This window comes from Candoia aspera, chromosome 1 (assembly GCF_035149785.1).
Source record: "Candoia aspera isolate rCanAsp1 chromosome 1, rCanAsp1.hap2, whole genome shotgun sequence".
In the NCBI taxonomy this organism is placed as follows: domain Eukaryota; kingdom Metazoa; phylum Chordata; class Lepidosauria; order Squamata; family Boidae; genus Candoia; species Candoia aspera.
Window position 1 is genome coordinate 5076707 of NC_086153.1, and position 18886 is coordinate 5095592.

The 18886-nt window shown below is 42.1% G+C and overlaps 1 protein-coding gene and 1 long non-coding RNA gene across 2 annotated transcripts in view; one reads left to right on the plus strand and one right to left on the minus strand.

Moving 5' to 3' along the window:
* BRIP1 (BRCA1 interacting helicase 1) overlaps window positions 1-18886 on the plus strand; it is a 115977-nt gene that overhangs the window by 69462 nt on the left and 27629 nt on the right. Inside the window, exons 14-15 of the mRNA XM_063296349.1 lie at window positions 9674-9833; window positions 10598-10719. Of these exons, the coding sequence (XP_063152419.1) occupies window positions 9674-9833; window positions 10598-10719 (282 nt within the window). The remainder of the gene's footprint in view (window positions 1-9673; window positions 9834-10597; window positions 10720-18886) is intronic.
* LOC134492363 (uncharacterized) overlaps window positions 11360-18886 on the minus strand; it is a 227729-nt gene continuing 220202 nt past the window's right edge. Inside the window, exon 2 of the long non-coding RNA XR_010067434.1 lies at window positions 11360-11506. This is a non-coding gene — a long non-coding RNA (uncharacterized LOC134492363). The remainder of the gene's footprint in view (window positions 11507-18886) is intronic.

Consider the following 18886-nt stretch of genomic DNA (forward strand, 5'->3'; position numbering starts at 1 on the left):
ACTTACTCCTCTTCCATAATGTGTTTTAGACACAGTCTTTCCATAGAGGCAGATGTCTCTGTGGACACTATTAGAATTAATTTCTGAGTCTCTTTTTCAAAAATATCCTTCAATAAGTTCAATGTTAGGATATTTTGCTTCATTCTGTAATTGTAAGTTGAGTTTATGTGTTCTTCTCTTTAATTGTAATCTTTAGTTCCCTCTAGTGTCCAATTTTTAAAATGTTATCTTACGTTTTTTTTTAAATTCAGAACAAAAGCATTTTCCCACAGGAAGGATTCTTTATAGTTACTTCCAAAATCTTATTTCAAATTTATCTGGACCCTTAGTCTGTTTGTGACTTTCTAAAATCAAAGTTTTAATCACCCTTTTGCTGTTTATTCCAAAACAAGATTTTTTTAAAGTTCTGAAACTTAAGAAGTTTGAGTGGGTGTAGTTAAAACTTTCTTTCACTTAAAGGAAACTCACCCAGTGCTGTCAAACTTGTTGATCCAAAGGTTTCTAATAGCGGAAAAGCAGTTAACAAGCAATTTCCAAAAGTGATTAGAAAAGGAAGTATGCAAACTTAGTGTCCTTTTGAAAGGCGTTGACTATGGTTTGAGCGAAAAGATGGCTATTCCCCCATCTCCCAGAGCTTTAAACTGCCAGAGAATGCTATCTTGCGGTCTCCTCCTGAGGAGCAACAGTGTGGAGCACTTGTGGGTGATCTCAAGTCCTCTCCTTGTCGGGAGAGATTTCAAAGAGCTGGTCTACGCTCTGGCTTTTCATTCCACTGAGGTCGTCTTCATCCAGAAGTCCCTTTCCCTAATCATTTTCTATAGTGAGAAAATAGAGATAGACATAGTCAGGAGCAGGAAAGAACAGATCTGTTCGTGACATTTCTTTTTCCCTAAGAGAGATGCATGGGATCTTAGCTCCTGAACCTTACACACCTTAGCTTTTATTTAGCTTTCCTTGTGAATCATGTTCCCAGCTATAAAGATGTTAAGAATCCAACACATGGTGTGGTTCCATATCTGGCTTTAAATAAACGCGTTGCTCACAACAACTCAATTTTATTTGCAATTCAGGAGGCAGATTGCATTTATTATGAGCAAGTTGTATAAGTCCTGTTTCTTCTACTGTTTAGTGTATTGTATTGTATTTTTCTGTTTATTTTTGCTTTTGGGATATTCTTTACATTACATTCCCAGTGGCTCTCTGGGCAACTTTAAACAAATCAATACAGTATAAAATATGCTATGGGTATTTCAGGCTTATCATCAATCACTCATCTGGTGATCTCTGGTAGATAAGAATTTTCTCTAGTCAAGCCAAAGTTTAAAGGAAGCTGACCTTTCAGTTACTGTTTTACTAAGAGGTGTGTGTGTGTTTGTGTGTGTGTGTGTGTATCAGTGTTTCTCAACCTTGGCAACTAGATGATGTGTGGACTTCAACTCCCAGAGCTGGCTGGGGAATTCTGGGAGTTGAAATCCACACATCTTAAAGTTGCCGCAGTTGAGGAACACTGTTCCAGAGTGACCGCTGGCCCTTGGCTTTTTACATGAAGAAGGATATTTTCCAACAGTGGCTTCACATCGCATAAATCAGAACACATAGTGACAGTCGATGACAGATTATTGGACATGACGTCTAAAAAAATTACATGCTGAACTGGCAGATGGAACTTTTTCCCACCCAATTTCACACCTGGGATAGCAGCTTCCTTTAATATTTAATCACGCTGTTAGTTTAACTATCTCATACACGTAGCAACAGGGAAATAAATGAAGAATTCAGTTGCCCCATTTCCTTTTGCTGTTGTGCCATAATGAAGGGGTTCAGAACAACTTGATTGAAGTTTGTTGTTTATTCGTTTAGTCGCTTCCGACTCTTCGTGACTTCATGGACCAGCCCACGCCAGAGCTTCCTGTCGGTCGTCAACACCCCCAGCTCCCCCAGGGATGAGTCTGTCACCTCGAGAATGTCATCCATCCACCTTGCCCTTGGTCGGCCACTCTTCCTTTTGCCCTCCACTCTCCCCAGCATCAGCATCTTCTCCAGGGTGTCCTGTCTTCTCATTATGTGGCCAAAGTATTTCAGTTTTGCCTTTCATATCATTCCCTCAAGTGAGCAGTCTGGCTTTATTTCCTGGAGGAGGGACTGGTTTGATCTTCTTGCAGTCCAAGGCACTCTCAGAATTTTCCTCCAACACCACAGTTCCAAAGCATCGATCTTCCTTCTCTCAGCCTTCCTTATGGTCCAGCTCTTACAGCCATATGTTACTACAGGGAACACCATTACTTTAACTATGCGGACCTTTGTTGTCAGTGTGATGTCTCTGCTCTTAACTATTTTATCAAGATTTGTCATTGCTCTTCTCCCAAGGATTAAGCATCTTCTGATTTCCTGACTGCAGTCAGCATCTGCAGTAATCTTCACACCTAGAAATACAAAGTCTTTCACTGCTTCTACATTTTCTCCCTCTATTTGCCAGTTATCAATCAAGCTGGTTGCCATAATCTTGGTTTTTTTGAGGTTTAGCTGCAAGCCAGCTTTTGCACTTTCTTCTTTCACCTTCATCATAAGGCTCCTCAGTTCCTCTTCACTTTCAGCCATCAAAGTGGTATCATCTGCATATCTGAGATTGTTAATGTTTCTTCCAGCGATTTTAACTCCAGCCTTGGATTCCTCAAGCCCAGCATGTTGCATACAAGTTGAATAGGTGGGGTGAGAGTATACAGCCCTGCCATACTCCTTTCCCAATCTTAAACCAGTCCGTTGTTCCGTGGTCTGTTCTTACTGTTGCTACTTGGTTGTTATACAGATTCCTCAGGAGGCAGACAAGATGACTTGGTATCCCCATACCACTAAGAACTTGCCACAATTTGTTATGGTCCACACAGTCAAAGGCTTTAGAATAGTCAATAAAACAGAAATAGATCTTTTTCTGAAACTCCCTGGCCTTTTCCATTATCCATTGGATATTGGCAATTTGGTCCCTAGTTCCTCTGCCTTTTCTAAACCCAGCTGGTACATCTGGCAATTATCGCTCCATGAATTGCTGAAGTCTCCCTTGCAGGATCTTGAAGACATAATCTAATTTCCAGTTCAACTATTACATCTGACTTAGAGATTTGGCCAGCAATTTAAGCAAGAACTGGGGTGAAAAATATCTGCTATGCTCCATCAGCAGACATTCCTTTCTCTTTTTGCTTTTTCTTCTCTTCTGGAGGACTTTCGTAGCAATTGTAATAATGGAATTAAAGAAAAATAAAAGTTGCAGTTGTAGAAGAAGGCAACACATTAGTAGAAGTAATGAGCTTTTTACATAACCTATTTATGTTCTTTGACCTTAGCTGTGTTTTGTATTGTTGCTTCTTCCTCCCTTTGGCGCTTCTTAAAGGATCAGTGCTTGATGTGGCTGAGGTACAAAGAAATTTGCAGTCTCAACTGAGTGAGCACACTCTTAGGGTGCTTATGTCCAAACGCCTACCATTGATGCTTATCATCAAAGCTAAAGCATTCATGAATAAAGGCAAGGTGTCAACCAGAGGAGCCTAAATTTGCAGCAGGAATGATTATTTGACATACAGTACGTATTGGTTTCTGGGATCTTCTGCGAATGGATCCAGACATTCTGGCTCCAGTTCGTTTTTGGGTTTGCCTGGCCCATACACAAGGATGTATTTTAGTCATCCTCCTTTGGGCTTATTTTTAATGGAAAATGGGTTAAAAATGGAAAAAGCTGTGCAGTGCATTAGATCCGAAGGGGAGAAGAGAATGTGCAGGCAAAAATCTAGCCCTGTTGGCAGCTCTTAAAGGCCGTTGTGTTTTTCCCCTGGACCTGCTGGTCTGTGCGTGATCCTGGGGAAAAAGACATTTCATATAAGGACTTGCCGACAGGGGTGACATGCGTGCCCACAGACCTTCCAAAGCACCCTTTCCCCTTGAGATCTGAAGCGTTGCACCACAGATATAAGTAAGAGTGTGAATCTGTACTGTTGGTTGCTGAGGACATACTATCAGCAGGATCTGAAGTTTCTGCTTGCTTATTCATTCATTTATTCAGTTTGTATGGCCACCCATCAGGAAGGGACTCTGGGCGGCAAACAATTTTAAAAGGAAAAACAAATTCCCATCATCACAAATACAGCAATTAAAATACACAAGCAGCTGAGGAAGATGTCACAAAAGGTGGTGGTTAGCACAACCAGGGAACAGGACAGTTCACACACTTAGGGTTCCAGGCCTGGGCACAGAACCAGGTCTTTAGGGCCTTACAAAAGGCCAGCAGGGTCTGGGTAATGATAATCTCTGCTAATCCTAATTAGCAACTGACACCATAGGTAATGTGGAGTCCTGGGTGCTCTCTGAGCCTTGTTGTTTTCTTGCAGACGTTTCATTGCCAGACTAGGCAGCATCTTCAGTGCGAAGAGGGAGTGGGCCTTGCTCTCTGCTTACATACCGTGGCTTGTGTTGGTAAGGGTGCTGTTGGTAGCTTGTGTTGGTAGGGGTGGTGCTCTCTCCTCCAGCCCAATCAAAGAACCCCCAAGGAGAGAACAACCCCCCCCCCCCACCAACACAAGCAGGGCAAACCACGGTATATAAGCTGAGAGCAAGGCCCTCTCCCTCTTCGCACTGAAGACGTTGCCTAGTCTGGCAATGAAACGTCTGCAAGAAAACAACAAGGCTCAGAGAGCACCAGGGACGCCACAGGTCAACCCTGAGCTACAAATATTTGCTTCGATTGGTATAACATAGGTAATGCCTGGGGTGGTGGGAGGGCAGACTGTCTGCATAGCCCTTAATTCTATTTGCTCCCTTCTTCCTTTGTCCTCTGTAGAAATCTGGTCACAAAGTTATAGAGGGGTCTTTCCCATCACAAGCAGGGAAGCAGGAAGCAAAACTGGACTGTCAGTTTTGGTTGAGGTGAACTGTCTCAAAAGGGATGGGTGAGGAATTTGGTTAGAAATGGAAAAACAATCAGGAAAAGGTCTCCACTTATTCAGGGCATTCTACATTCCCTGCAGCTTGCGATATCTCAGGAAGAATTTGCTTACATATCAGGACTATTTCAAAGGAAGTTGTAAGTGTTGCATTCCAAATGTTTTACTAAAAGGGGAAAAAAGGCTTTGATCCTAAATATCCCAATATGGAAATAAGGTCTGAGATTGTATTAATTCATATTTATTTAGATATTTAGTGTTTTATATGGCCACCCAACTCGCAAATTGCAAAGTCAGTGGAAGTTACTTTGACATAAATGTATTTAAGCTTGCCTTAATCAGTTTAAAGGTCTAAATAATTTCAGTCAATACAGTCAATGTAATTCTGAAACGTTAGAATGATTTCTAGTACAGAGTAAGTCGATTATGCACGAGGTGGATTTAATTGCCTTAGAAAAGTCGCCTTTTTCACCTAAGCATTGGCAGCTTCGGCATATTAGCTGAGGAATCTTTGGTGTGCAAAACATTTCATTTTTCATTACTGTTGTCGCTGTTCACATTTTTCATTATTTAAAAGGTTTATTAAAAAATTCATGGCGTGTCGGTACCCTGAGACATCCTGCAGGTTGCTGGGTTGATTTGTGGCACATGGAACATTGTTCCGTGCTTTGGTTTCCTGCTGGCAAGTAGCACTTCATCCTTGTCCCTAAAGAAAAATCGTACCAGTGAAATCCCTTGCGTTCCTTCAAAGTTGAGTGATGCATACTCTATCTTCAGAACTGACTATGAATTATTCAGTATGGATTGTGCTGGTGTGGGCACATTGATGATCATCATCTTGTTTGTAATACGGTTTATCACCCTGTCCTGAACCTGGTTTAATTATAGAGTGCAAGTGTGGCATGTGACATTTTAAAAAGAAAAGAAGTCTATTTATGTCAAGCCTGCAAGATCAGACCTGTTTTCCTTCACTGGCAATTTTGTTTTGTGATGGTTTAATTGTGATGGATTCTTGAACATGCTTTGGGTACTAACTTTTGGTGCAAAAATCAGATCATAGTTCTCATGGCTGATCTGCCACTGCATTCTAGTTGCCTGGGAGAATTGGGGGTGTCTGGATGATATTTAGGCTTAGCAAGCTTGGATCTGACCCAGCAGAAGGTTGACATCTTTTGAAGGATGCTCAAGCTGGGGAAGGCTGCTTTAATGGAATGGATACAACAAAGTTGATGAGGGGAAAGGTAAATAAACAAAAATGAAGGAGTTATTTTGATTGAGACCAATTTTAATGTACTGAATAAAATACAATAAATAAATGAGAGCCATTTGTAGAAGCAAGAAGAAGAGTCAAATGGCATCTGGTCTTAGCTGTACCTATGCACCCAAGTGAAGTAGCTGCTAACAAGTAAAAGAAAGTGAAATGAAACATGATTTCTTCTAAGTTCCTTAGCACTATTTCAACTAAAAAGCTTTCAAACACTGTGTTTAAAGTCATATTCCTGAGTTGGAGTCCAGAAAGATGCCTACCGTATCCGAGTGAATCCACTCATCTTGTGAGAAGAGTATCTTTGGGTCCTCATTGCCAGCTTGAATTAATCAGTTTGGTGAAAACGTACTTTAGAAAATATCTCAGTTCTTCTTAATTTCTTATCGAAACAGTGCTGCCGCGCGTGATCTGGGAAATAGAGGGGGGCGGTCCATGTTCAAGTTCCCATAAGAACAATTTTCCCCCTTCCCCTTCCCCATCTCCTAAGAGTGTTGAGTATTACACACATGAAGTGTCCTAACCGTCAGAAATCACGCTGAGACGAGGAGTAGGTCTCTAGTGTTTATTACTGCTACATTAAACAGAATCCTAACAAACTGAAGAAGCGTGGGAAAAACCCAGACAGATAAACCCCGAAAGTCAAGGCGGATCTGATCTGTGTCTCTTTGAATGGCTGCTCAACTCCCCAGTACTGCGCATGCGTTTTCCCCCCTGGATAGAGGCCCCCTCCTGCTCGCCATCAGTACTCATGACATGAAGTCTTCCCATGGCCTCTCATCGGTTCCCTGAGCTTCTGCTTCCTTCATGTTTTTTTCTGAAGTTTTATGCCAACTGGGTGTAGAACTTCTGTTTGACCCATCAGATGCATTTCTAGCCCACAGAATACATACATTGTGCTTATTCAAAAAGAAAAATCTGGAAAAAGCTCTGGGTGATGAGGTTTGGAAAGCATGGAAACACTGTCATTATATGAGTTGGGCAGCCATATAAATCCAATCAATCAATCAGTCAAATTTAGATCAATGTTAGTCCTTTAAGCGTCTCTGACTTTTTGCCTTAGGATGAGACTAATATTGTAATTTTTTTTTTACAATGTGGTTTGGTTTTTATTAAGGAGATGCTTAATGGTTCTTCTCCCACCTTCCTTTTTTTCTCCCCAAGTAACACAGGAATTGCTTCATCACCATCATCATCATCATCATAAGTGATGTGGTGTTTGGGAAAGAGTTTGAATGGTTGCACTGAATGGTTCCATTGTGCCTGCCCTGCTAATTTGTTTTTAGGCATAATTTTCACAGAAAGTCTATTTTCCCATCAGAAGGGATAGAACTTTAATACGGAGGGGGTGTTTTCACGGGATTGGAAATGAACTGATTTTTTTTCCTCAACTTTGCCTGAATAGCCGTCCAATATTGAGTAAGCTAAGAAATCAACTAAGACCCTTAGAGAGTTAATAGCCCTGGAAATGTTTGAAAGTGACCATTTTGGATGTACAAAACCAGCTTAGTGATTCATTGGCAATATCCCCCACATTTCAAGGCTATCCAATAGATGGGTGGGCAACATTTAATGGATGCCAGGTACCAAGCGAAAATAAAATTGGACCGTGCCAATTCATTTCCTTATGCTATGTCGCAACACGCCATTATATGTGGATGGAGCAATATGAAAAGTCATGCTGCCAAGAACTGCATTTGCTTATAATGATAAAATCAGGATTCCTAGTTTTTCCTCCTCTGTTATGAATAAACAGCATATTGGCTCATCCTCGCTAATTACTCCTTCCAAAGAAAAGTTATTGTGACATCTCAACTTGTGTTCCATAGAAGTCATGATTGAAAAATAGCGGCAAGCTGTCTTTTTTGGAAACCATCGCTAGGGTTTCAAGACCGTCTGTCCAGAGCTATTCATTTTGGGTTACTTTTCCTGTTCAGTCAGCATGTGCAGGAAATGGACTTGTAGGGTGCTTTTTGTTCAGTTGTGCCTTCTAATTGTGGGTTGGATCCAGATTTAGTCATAATAGCAATATATATTATATATCTAGATATATCTATAGATTTATAGATATATTGCAATCCATGGGGTTTAAGTATCCAATCCACCACATGTATAGAGCTTATTAGAATTTGGCAATCATGTTCCCACTTATTTTATGTACTGTATATAAGCCAACTGTTTTTTTATTATGTGCCATCAAGTTGATAAGGTTTTGGTGCTATAGGTGGGTGAGGTGGGTAGGAATTGCTATATGGATAGCCAACATACCAGTAGAAAATATTCCTGGGAAACCCCAACTTGCACTGATTTGAAAATCTTCAGGGAGTTTAACACCAGGTTGCTTAGGACCTCTCGCTGAAGGACTTTTTGAAAGTCTCAACATCCAATTTCTCTTGAATCCCCGCTTGTCTTCATGCTTGTTAACACCCTCAAAGAAGTCTAAAGATTTAACACTACACAAATAAGTCTGCTTTATCTTATTTTATCTTAAGCTTTTGGCTTTCTTCCTCCAGCACGTGCTAGAGAAAAAGATTTGAAGTATCCATTAATCTGTTGTATCTGAGCCAGGCCATGTATAGTTTTTTTAAGCAATGGCTTATCAAAACAGGTTATGGAAGAACTGAGGGGTTTTTGATCCATTATTCCTATAAATCATAGTTTAAACCAAATGTGCATAACATGGTCCATTCTAGATTTTTTAAACTAAAGCTTGTCACTGACACTTTTGCCAAGATTAATGGGAGACCAGGTGGAACACTTCTGGAGGACATCAAGCTGTGTCTTCCTGGATTGAATTAACTGTAATTCCTAGTTCAGACATAATGACAAATCAAAAGAGCTGAACCAATTGCATCTCTTGCCCTATTCTATACCTGAGAAAGAAAATTGAGCTCTTGAGGAGGTGTTTTTATGGCCAGTTTAATGTTTTGCCTGGATAGGGCCAAAGCTTATTCTTGCAGCCTGTTTTCAGTCTCTTAATTGAAGTTAAAAGTTCTGGACTGTTAACATTTGCACTAGACCACAGAAACCTCCCGATGCAAGGGCAGTGAGTCCAGTATACCCATGACTTGGGAGTGTAGTCTTTGTGCTGCCAAATTAGACATGCTGATAATTTAAACATGTTAAAATATAAGTTATTGTCTCTCTTTCCAGAGATCTAGAAAGGCAGTATAAAAAAGTGCCTAATGCTTACTGGATTAAACGCAGCATGAAGGCAAATGGCCTTAGCCATCTACCAAAGTTTAAGGAACCTGCAGCTCTATCCAGTGAAAAATCAGAAATGAGCATATGTGTAGGTACTGTGGTTCTAACCTCCAGCTCTAAGAATGGGACACAGTGTGAAATAAATACCCTACTTCCATAATGAAACACGGGTATTCCGTTCAGGATCAGGCCTGCAGAGAAATCACCAAAGAAGTGAGAGAGAGAGAGAGCGCATAGTTTATGATTCTGTGGTTTTATTTTTGGATCCTCTGTGGAGATGTTAGATAAACTGAAGGATCGCTGGCTACATACCAACTTATGGGAGAAGCTTGAGATGATTAAAACAGTCATTGTGGAACCCAAAGGAGGTGACAAAGCTGACTTTGTTGGGCTGCTGCAAATATACTACGATGCCATCAAATGTCAGGAAGGCAGAGGTAAGTAAAAATGCGGAAAGTGTAAAGCTTGGCTGTTGACTGGGACAAGGTTCCAGCATATTACATAGCTGCTACCAGAGAAGGTTCCTTGTGAGAAGCCTCACCATCTCACATTTGTTTGTCTGTTTGTCAAATTTCTCTGCCGCCCATCTCCTCCACAGTGACTCTGGGCGGCTTACCGTTAAAATAACAGTCAATAAAAAACAATCCAGTTTAAAATCAGTGCCGTGTAAAAAGACTTAAATGGCAGTAAAACTATAAAAAATCAGATATAAAATGTGCAAGTCAAGATGGGAATCGGATTTTGTACTTGGCACGATCACCGTACAAGTCGCATGCTTGTAGGACAGCCCCCGCCGCTTCCCAACCTCACTGAGACGTCCAGTTCTTTGCCTCTTGGCCACCTGATTCCCGACACACCTCAGGCACATCGCTGCAGCGCTGAACCATGGCAGGGGCTTTAGTGAATAAGACCCGAGTTCATTGTGCACATAGTGAAGTAGAAGTATACCTAAAAAAAGTGACGGTGGCCACGGCATGGTGATCAAAGACTTGCCCCTTTTTTTATGTGCCTCACACATGCTGCAGTCTTAAATTTTGGGACACGCACAACCTTCCCCTTTCCTCGGCCCTCCCCCGGATGTCCCTATAACGGAGGTTGACCCTGTCCTGGGAAATAAAGCTGGCAGTCTTTCCAAGTAGTCATTCAGCCAGACTGCAAACAGTTGACTGGTGATGTTACACTGCTGTGTCCTTTTGCCTAGATGGAGCGCTTCTGATTGCCGTGTGCAGAGGCAAAGTTAGTGAAGGGTTGGACTTCTCTGACGACAACGCCCGTGCAGTTATCACCATTGGAATTCCATTTCCAAACTTGAAGGATCTGCAGGTAGGATACTCTTAAAATCAGTCATGGTGTATTTGCACCAGAAGGGAGTGGCATGAATTCCTGAATAAATAAACGGTTAAATGTTAGCAGTTTTGTTTTGTTTTTTTGAGCAAAATATAAATGCATGGTGCATTACGTCCATCCAAGATCCTGTGTCTTCTATAAGAAGTATAGTTTAAAGAACCTTTAATTTTTTTTTCTATTCCTTTGATTCAGAGCTGAGCTTCTAGATCATCCTGTTTTAATTAATTGGTTGACTTTTCCTTCATTCTCTAGATAGAATCTGGCTTAAATCTTCTACTATCTTGTCTGTTGCTTGGAGACCTATGCCAGTTGTATAAACTGGTCTTTGATTTAATTAAAGAGTATGTACATAGTATACTGCTTTCTAAAATAGCAGTATAATATATCCGCTAATCTGTATAAATAATAGAAAGAAAAAAAATTACATATTCTTTCTGATCCTTGATTGATTGATTATGTGCCATCAAGTCAGTGCTGACTCTTAGCAACCATGGAGTCCCGGGTGCTCTCTGAGCCTTGTTGTTTTCTTGCAGATGTTTCATTGCCAGACGAGGCAACATCTTCAGTGCGAAGAGGGAGTGGGCCTTGCTCTCTGTTTATACACCATGGCTTGCCCTGCTTGTGTTGGTGGGGGTGTCATTCTCTCCTTGGGAGTTCCTTGACTGGGCTGTTGTTTGCTGCTTGGTTGACTGAGTTGATAGTTCCTTGATTAGGGTGTATTGTGCTGTTTGATGGTTCCTCTGGGGTTAATCCTAGTGTTGATCTTTGCATATCTGGGTGTTGATTGCTGGCAAGGGAGTGTCCTGGTCTTTTGGCTTTTCTGTTGTCTCTTTTGAATGGTACGTAAATGTTGTTTACGTGTCCGTTGATGGCTGCTTTGTCTGAGTGCCAGGCTTCCAGGAATTCCCTGGTGTTTTTGGATTTGGCTTGGTCTAGGATGCTCACAGTTTCCCAGTTGAAACTATGGTCAAGTCTGTCCATGTGTTGTGAGATTAAGGAGTTCTCATCGTGTCTTCTGACTGCTAGTTGGCATTCGTGGATGCGCTCTGCTAGTCTTCTGCCTGTCTGTCCTACATTGTGACTGTTACAGTCTTTGCACTGTATGTTGTAAATAACTCCTGTTTTTTCTCTTGGGCTATTGGGTCTTTTGGGTTGCTTAAGATGTTTGGAAGAGTTTTAGTTAGTTTATGTGCTACGGTGATGCCGTGTGGTTGTAACAGTCTGTTGGTGGTTTCTGAGATGTTTCTGATGTATGGCAGTGTTATCCTTTTCATAGCTTCTACTGGTTGGGCTGTAGTGGGTTGGGCGGTGAGGCACTTTTTGATAAAGTTGAGGGGGTATCCATTTTGCTGGGCGATGCTGTACAGATGATCTGTTTGCTTTTTCTGGTGGTCTGGGCTCCTGCAGTGCGTTTGTGCTCATCTGAAGAATGTTCTTACACAGCTCCTCTTGTGGGAGGTTGGGTTGTTGCTTTGGTAATGGAGCACTTGGTTAGTGTGGGTAGCTTTCCGGTAGACTTGTGTTTCTAACCTGCCATCATTTCCTCTACGGATGAGGATGTCCAAGAAGGATAGTGTGTTGTTTTCTTTTTCCCTTGTGATTTCATTCCATTGAAGATGTTGTTGATGGTTTCATGAGTTTCCTCCGGTTGTTCCTTTTGTATTATGACAAAAGTGTCATCTACATACCAGATCCATACTTTGGGTTGTATACGTGGGAGTGCTATCCTTTCCGGACGCTGCATTACAATCTCTGCTAGGAGTCCTGAAATAGGTTAGCAACCACATAGATAAATTTTCTTCAGGAGGATCTGTCCCTAACCTGGGCCTTCAGATACTGTATTGGAACTCATCGCCACTGTGACCAAGTCCATCCACCTTGTTGCTGGTCATCCTCTTATTCTCTTTCTTTCCACCTTTTCCCACTATTAGGGACTTCCAAAGAGAGTTGGGTCTTTACATAATGTATCCAAAATACAATAATTCGAGCCTGGCCATTTGTGCCTCTAGCGGGAACTCTGGGTTGCTCCAGTTGTTTGGGTTTTTGGCTGTCCACAGTATTCTCAGCAGTCTTCTTCAACACTGAAGTTCAAAAGTAGCAATACTCTTTCTTTCCTGCTTCTTCAGACTCCAGCTTTTGTTTCCATAGAGTGTCACATACTTGCTATTTAATAATCAAACAACTGAATGGTAATTGAATGGAAAATTAATGCTATATAATAGCTGCATTTTTCCCAAATGTGCCGACTCTTCAGCCCAGACCAGTTTCTTTCCAGCTTCTGGAATTGGTATTGCTACATACTTTGGCTGATAGAGAGGGGCTGGCCCAAAGAGGGACTGGCCCAAAGTCATCCATGGAGCTAGAACCTGGATCTCCTGCTTTAGCCCAAACCACTACACCACGGTGGTTCATGGATTGAGAGAAAGACTGACCCCGGGGAGCTTCTGTGACTGAGGGAGGGGAGGGGGCTAGAACCTGGATCTCCCCATTGCAGGTTCAGCATCTTCACTACACTGGTTCTTGGGTTGAGAGAGAATGACTGGCCCAAAGTCACCCAGGAAGCCTCCATAGCTAAGAGGAAACTGGAACCTTGGTCTTCTGGTGCCAGTCCACTACATTGCCATCTTGTGGGGCCGAGGAAGTGGGCCTTCTCTGTTGCGGCCCCCACCTTCTGGAACAGCATCCTCCCCAGAGATAAGGATGGGGCCCTTTCTCCTAGGGTTCCAGAAAGCTTTGAAAACCTGGCTTTGGTCCCAGACCTGGGATTGATGTTTATTATTTGTTCAATGGCCCCTGTTTTGTTCTGTTGATTTTGTTGTTTATTAGATTATTTTAGTCTGGGCTGTCTGTTTGATTTAATGTAGTTTTATGTTTTTTCTAGTTTTGTACACTGCCCAGAGTCCACTGGAGTTGGGCAGCCAATAAATTTAAATAATTAATAATAGCAACAATAATGTCTACTTTTAATCTTATTATTGTTCTGGAGATCTCCAAGTTGTTCGCTGGATATGTTCAGAAAGACATATAAAATGAGTTAAAAAAATGGAACTTATTTCAGTTGGTGAGGAGGATCATGTTCCTGTCCTAAGGAATCATACATTTCAACATCTCACCATCTTTTTTAAAGGCTCTACAGAGACAGAAGTTAAGGGTTGGCTTCTTAAATTTAACTGGACATGTCTCCTGTTTTTTAAAAAACTGGAAATAAAGTTAATACTGTTGAGTTTAACCCATAGGCATGTTGGATACAATCAGTCAGAATATGTTTCTTTGATCCTGGAACTTGTCTGTTCCGATGCTGGAATGGAGTTCACCTGTTAAAGCGTGCACATTGCTTGTGTATTATGGAAAAATATCGCCATAATCTTCAGAGGTTGGCTGTTCCAGCATAAAGAAAAAAGAACTGTTAAGAGGCAGTCCTAAAACAAGGTCCTTGTAGTGGTGGGAACTTGGCTCTGGAGGGACAGGAAAATGCATGTTTGAGCCAAACAAGTACTTCTTCAGTGGCGTCCAGATTTCCTCTGATTACCTTTGGGATTTCTGCATTGGAATAGAAAAATGGGATTTTTGGAGCCAGCAAATCTTGGTGAGCTGGCCTTGTAAATTACTCCTTACCTCAAGAACTTCACCATGAAGTGTCGACAGTGAAGAGTAAAATGTAAGCTCATGCAGTTTTCTCCTTTAGCCCAGATGCCGCTTAAGAGTCCTCAGTTCAGTAAGAGGCAATTGTAGCAGAAATGCCACACAGGAAAAATTGTAATGTGTACAAATACAAAATTGTAGGAAATTTGGTTTCCTGATGATAAACCAAAACATAACCTACATGGTTTGTGTTCTCTTGTTAGCATCTTTAAACAATCATCTTTGCTTTTCAAAAATTAAATTAGGAGAACAGATAGCCAGGAATACCACAACGTGATTTGTGAACCATGATGATGTTCACCAATTCAGTTACACATTTCACTGCTTCAGGATTGTGTTAGTGATGCAAAATATTTTCACGTTGAGGCTTCATTCACAGTTTTGATGAGAAATCAGTTAGCTAAATGTTATTGGGTTCTCAAATGACAAGTTACCAATCATGTCTAAAAGCTGTTTGTGTTTCCCTGTTTTCAGCTAGTAGAGAGGAAAAAACTTGTTTTGTTATATTCATCATTATAACCATTAAATACTGTTATTTTTCTGTCTTAAATTGCATGAAAATGTATAGACGCATATTCAGTAATATAGTATGAAAAATTAAACCTTGCAACATTTATAACCTCTAATAGTGAAATCCCAACAGAGCAGCCTTTCTCAACCTTTTGACCCTGGAGGAACCTTTGAAATATTTCCTAGGCCTCGGGGAACCCCTGCACATCCAGGCTCAAATGTAGGCCGGAAGTTACCAAATTCTTATGTTTGTTTCATGGGTAGGCCTGTATATATATATTTAATTAATTAATTGAATTTATGGCGGCGCCCATCTCCCCCCAGTGGGGGACTCTGGGCAGTTTACAATAAAATAATAATAAAAACATATCCACCTAAGTTATAGTTAAAAATATAAATTGAGAGAACACATTAAGAGTGTTCAACTAAAAACAAAGAATGAAACTGACCTCTTTCACGTGATGTTGCCCGAATTTGAAATATTTTTTTAAATAAATCGTGATCTCCCAGGGAACCCCTGCTGGCCTCTCGCGGGACCCGAGGGTGCCACGGGACCCTGGCTGAGGAACCCTGTTGTAGAGAGTGAAGAGGATGGCCTTGTTGGAAGGAGGGAAGATCCCTTGCCAAAGGAACAAACATGGAAATGCTGCTTAAGTCCAAGCGATGAGGGAGGACTACAGAAATGTTTCAGACCCACCCACCCCTAATCCACATGAATATAAATGAGGGAAAAGGAGAAGCACAATTGGACCTGCAAGGCTACGTTACTATAGCCAGTCTAAATAAAAGTAGTTTTTAGTCTTGCGTGGAGTCTGTTTCTTGGTCTGGCCTGCCTCATAGGGCTGTCAGTGCTATCAGGATCCCTTTAATTGGGCCAGGATTCATACATGTAGAGAGTTATTATTCTTAGATTGAGTCATCAAGACTTCTTGGCTAATAATCAAACATTCACATCAATAAGTGGCTAATCAGGCACAGAATTCTTCCACACGGATGGACTCCTTGCAGCCTGGGCTGGAAACAGTTAATCTGAGGAGTGGGAATCCAGGAACTCTAATTATTGATGTTTATTAGAAGGAAATGAAAAGTTTCAGCACAATTCCAACAAACGATCTGCTTTCAAATGAGGTGTCTATATGTAGGGACCTGCTCTTGCCTGTTTTATCCCCCTTTTTCTAGGCAGAAGGCTGGACTCTCCCCCACATTTACGAAGGGAGACAGCTTGCACCTGGTCACAATTGTGGTAATTGGCACCCCTTTTGTCAGTATCAAGAGGCAACTCTTGAACGTGTGGGTGTGTGTGTGTGTGTGTGCGCACGTGCGCCAGTGGCAGTTAATGGCTCTCGTGTGCAAGCTCTTCCGCCTTGCTCAGAAGTTCTGATGTCCCAAAATAAGCATCCAGAGCAACCCCTTATTAAACATTTTGTATAGCGACCTCTCCCCCAATTATTAAATTCTTCTGTCTTCAAGGGCAGGCAGGCCGCCAAAATTTGGTGCCACGGTGGCAAGCAATCTGAGCTTGATCGCTTGCTTGCAGACGTTTCATTACCCAACTAAGTAACATCATCCGTGCTAGTGAGGGTGGGGCCTGTTTATATGCAGTAGCCTGCCCTGCCAGTTTTGGTGGGGGTGTAGTTTCCACCTTGGTGTAGTTTCTACCCCAAGGAGGAAATTCCACCACCCCCACCAAAAAAAACCTGGCAGGACAAGCTACTACATAATAACAGGCAGCAAGCCCCCCCCCCTCCTGATGATGTCACCTAGCCTGGCAATGAAACGTCTGCAAGAAAACAACAAGGCTCAGAGACCACCAGGAACTCCACAGTTCAACCCTGACCTCCAGATATTCTCTCCTGTTGGAGCCCTGTTAAGATGGCTTGGATTGGTGGTGGGGTGGGGGAAGTCAGGGCATAGGTGGCCCTCGAACTGCATGTTGCCTACCGGCGGTATGGAGTTGCAAGACGTACTTAAACGATTCTTTACGCCCTAAACCACCCCATCCTTGCTGATCTTGTAAAACTCGAATTGTGCGTAGACCTTTAAAGGACATTGCCAGCCACGGGTTCTGGAAGCTGCCTGTGGTTTTACACAGCTGAGTAGGCGACCTTTGCGAGAAGGAATAACACCCTTGACTCTTAAATTCAGATTCTTTTACTGAAGAACCTGATCTCCTAACCTTTGCCCCAATTTGTAAAAACCTGTCTCCTAAATAGGCCCTTCAGAGACCCCTTTAGATAAAATATTAGGGCAGGAATAAGCTTCTCCTTTTACCTCGGGGAGACTCCTTTTCTGATTCAAGAGGAAGGGGAGGAAAGTCCGGCTCCAGAATGATTCCATGTGTTTAGCTTGTCCTTAGCAAGTAGCACTGACCTTTACGTTTTTACTTCACTGTCAAAGTATGTTGAAGTCTTGAAAAATGAAGCGATCACCAGGGGAACTTGTGAGGACGGCCAACACTTACCGCTTCACCTTAGACGCCATGGCAGGGAACATGTGCAGATGCCTTGCTCCTCCAGGGAAGCCGCTTGATTTTTTTTCTCCACTTCTGCTTCAGTGGAAATGAATTTGCTCTTCAGAGGGGAGTTTGGGTTCCATTAGGTTTTAATCAAGTGACTTGTTTGCAGCCCTTCAGGCCTCCCAAATCCTGATCAGTAGTTGGGATCTGGACTGAATAAGCTATGGGTTAGAACTTCCGGGTTGTGGAGGGCTCCATGCTGTAGCTTGACAACACTGGAAAGTGTTTCCCTGCTTGCAGTGTTACATCAATCGTCTTGGTTTCCTTTGTCACTTAGGTTAAGGGCGCAGGGGGAGAAGAACTGAATCTTAAGGTGTGTGATTGATTAATTGATTAGGTGCCATCAAGACAATTTCAACTCCTAGAGGATGGATGGATGGATGGATGGATGGGGTGTGCAGGGGATGACAAAGAGTGAGGGAGATTGTGTAGATAGTAATCAGAGTAGGCCTGGATAACCTGTATCCCCTGGAATAACTTCAAATCACATCCACGCCCATCGGGGCAGTCCCTCTGAACTTGCTCCAGTTGGTCACTGGCCTTTTGAAATGGTGGCACCCAGAACTGGACTCAGGATTCCAAGTGGGGTCTGACCAAGGCAAAGTAGACTAGGGTTCCTTTCCGTGACCTCGATGCTGTGCTCCTGCTAATGTACCCCAAGATCGCATTTGCCTTTTGAGCAGCTGCATCACACTGCTGGATCACATCCAACTTGTGGTTGACTAGGACATCCAAATCCTTTTCATACTATTGCCAAGCCAGGTCTCCCCCATCTTAGGCTTGTGACTTTTTCCTACCGAGATGAAGAACTTGACGCCTCTCCCTGTTCAATTCCATTCTATTCCTTTCAGCACAGTGATTATTATATATTATTTTCATAATTCATTTTCTACCGCTGTGTCTGAGGGCAATTTGCAGCATGAAATGCCATCAAATCATGAAAATATTTCAGTGCAAATGTGGGAGGAGGCTGGCAAAAGCAGCTCCAAAGTACAGGTAGTCCTCGACTTAGGACCACAATTGGGACTGGAACTTCCGTTCCTAAGCGAGGTGGTTGTTAAGTGAGTCACACCCGATTTTACAACCTTTTTGCCACAGTCATTAAGTGAATCACCATGGACATTAAGCAAATCACTGTGGTCATTAAGCAAATCCAGTTTCCCCCATTGACGTTGCTTGTCGGAAGCCGGCTGGGAAGGTTACAAATGGCGATCACGTGACCCCAGAATGTTGCAACTGCCGTGCCAGCCAAACACCTGAATTTTGATCATGTGACTGCAGGGACGCTGCGCTGGTCATAAGTGCAAGGACAGGCTGTAAGTCACTTTTTTCAGCAACATTGTAACTTCAAACGGTCACTAAACAAATGGTTGTAAGTCGAGGACTACCTATATAGCTTAAAAATACAGTTAAAGGTTTAGAAATGGCCACCGAAGGAAGGTCTCCTAAGCAAACAGAGATTTATTTATTTATATA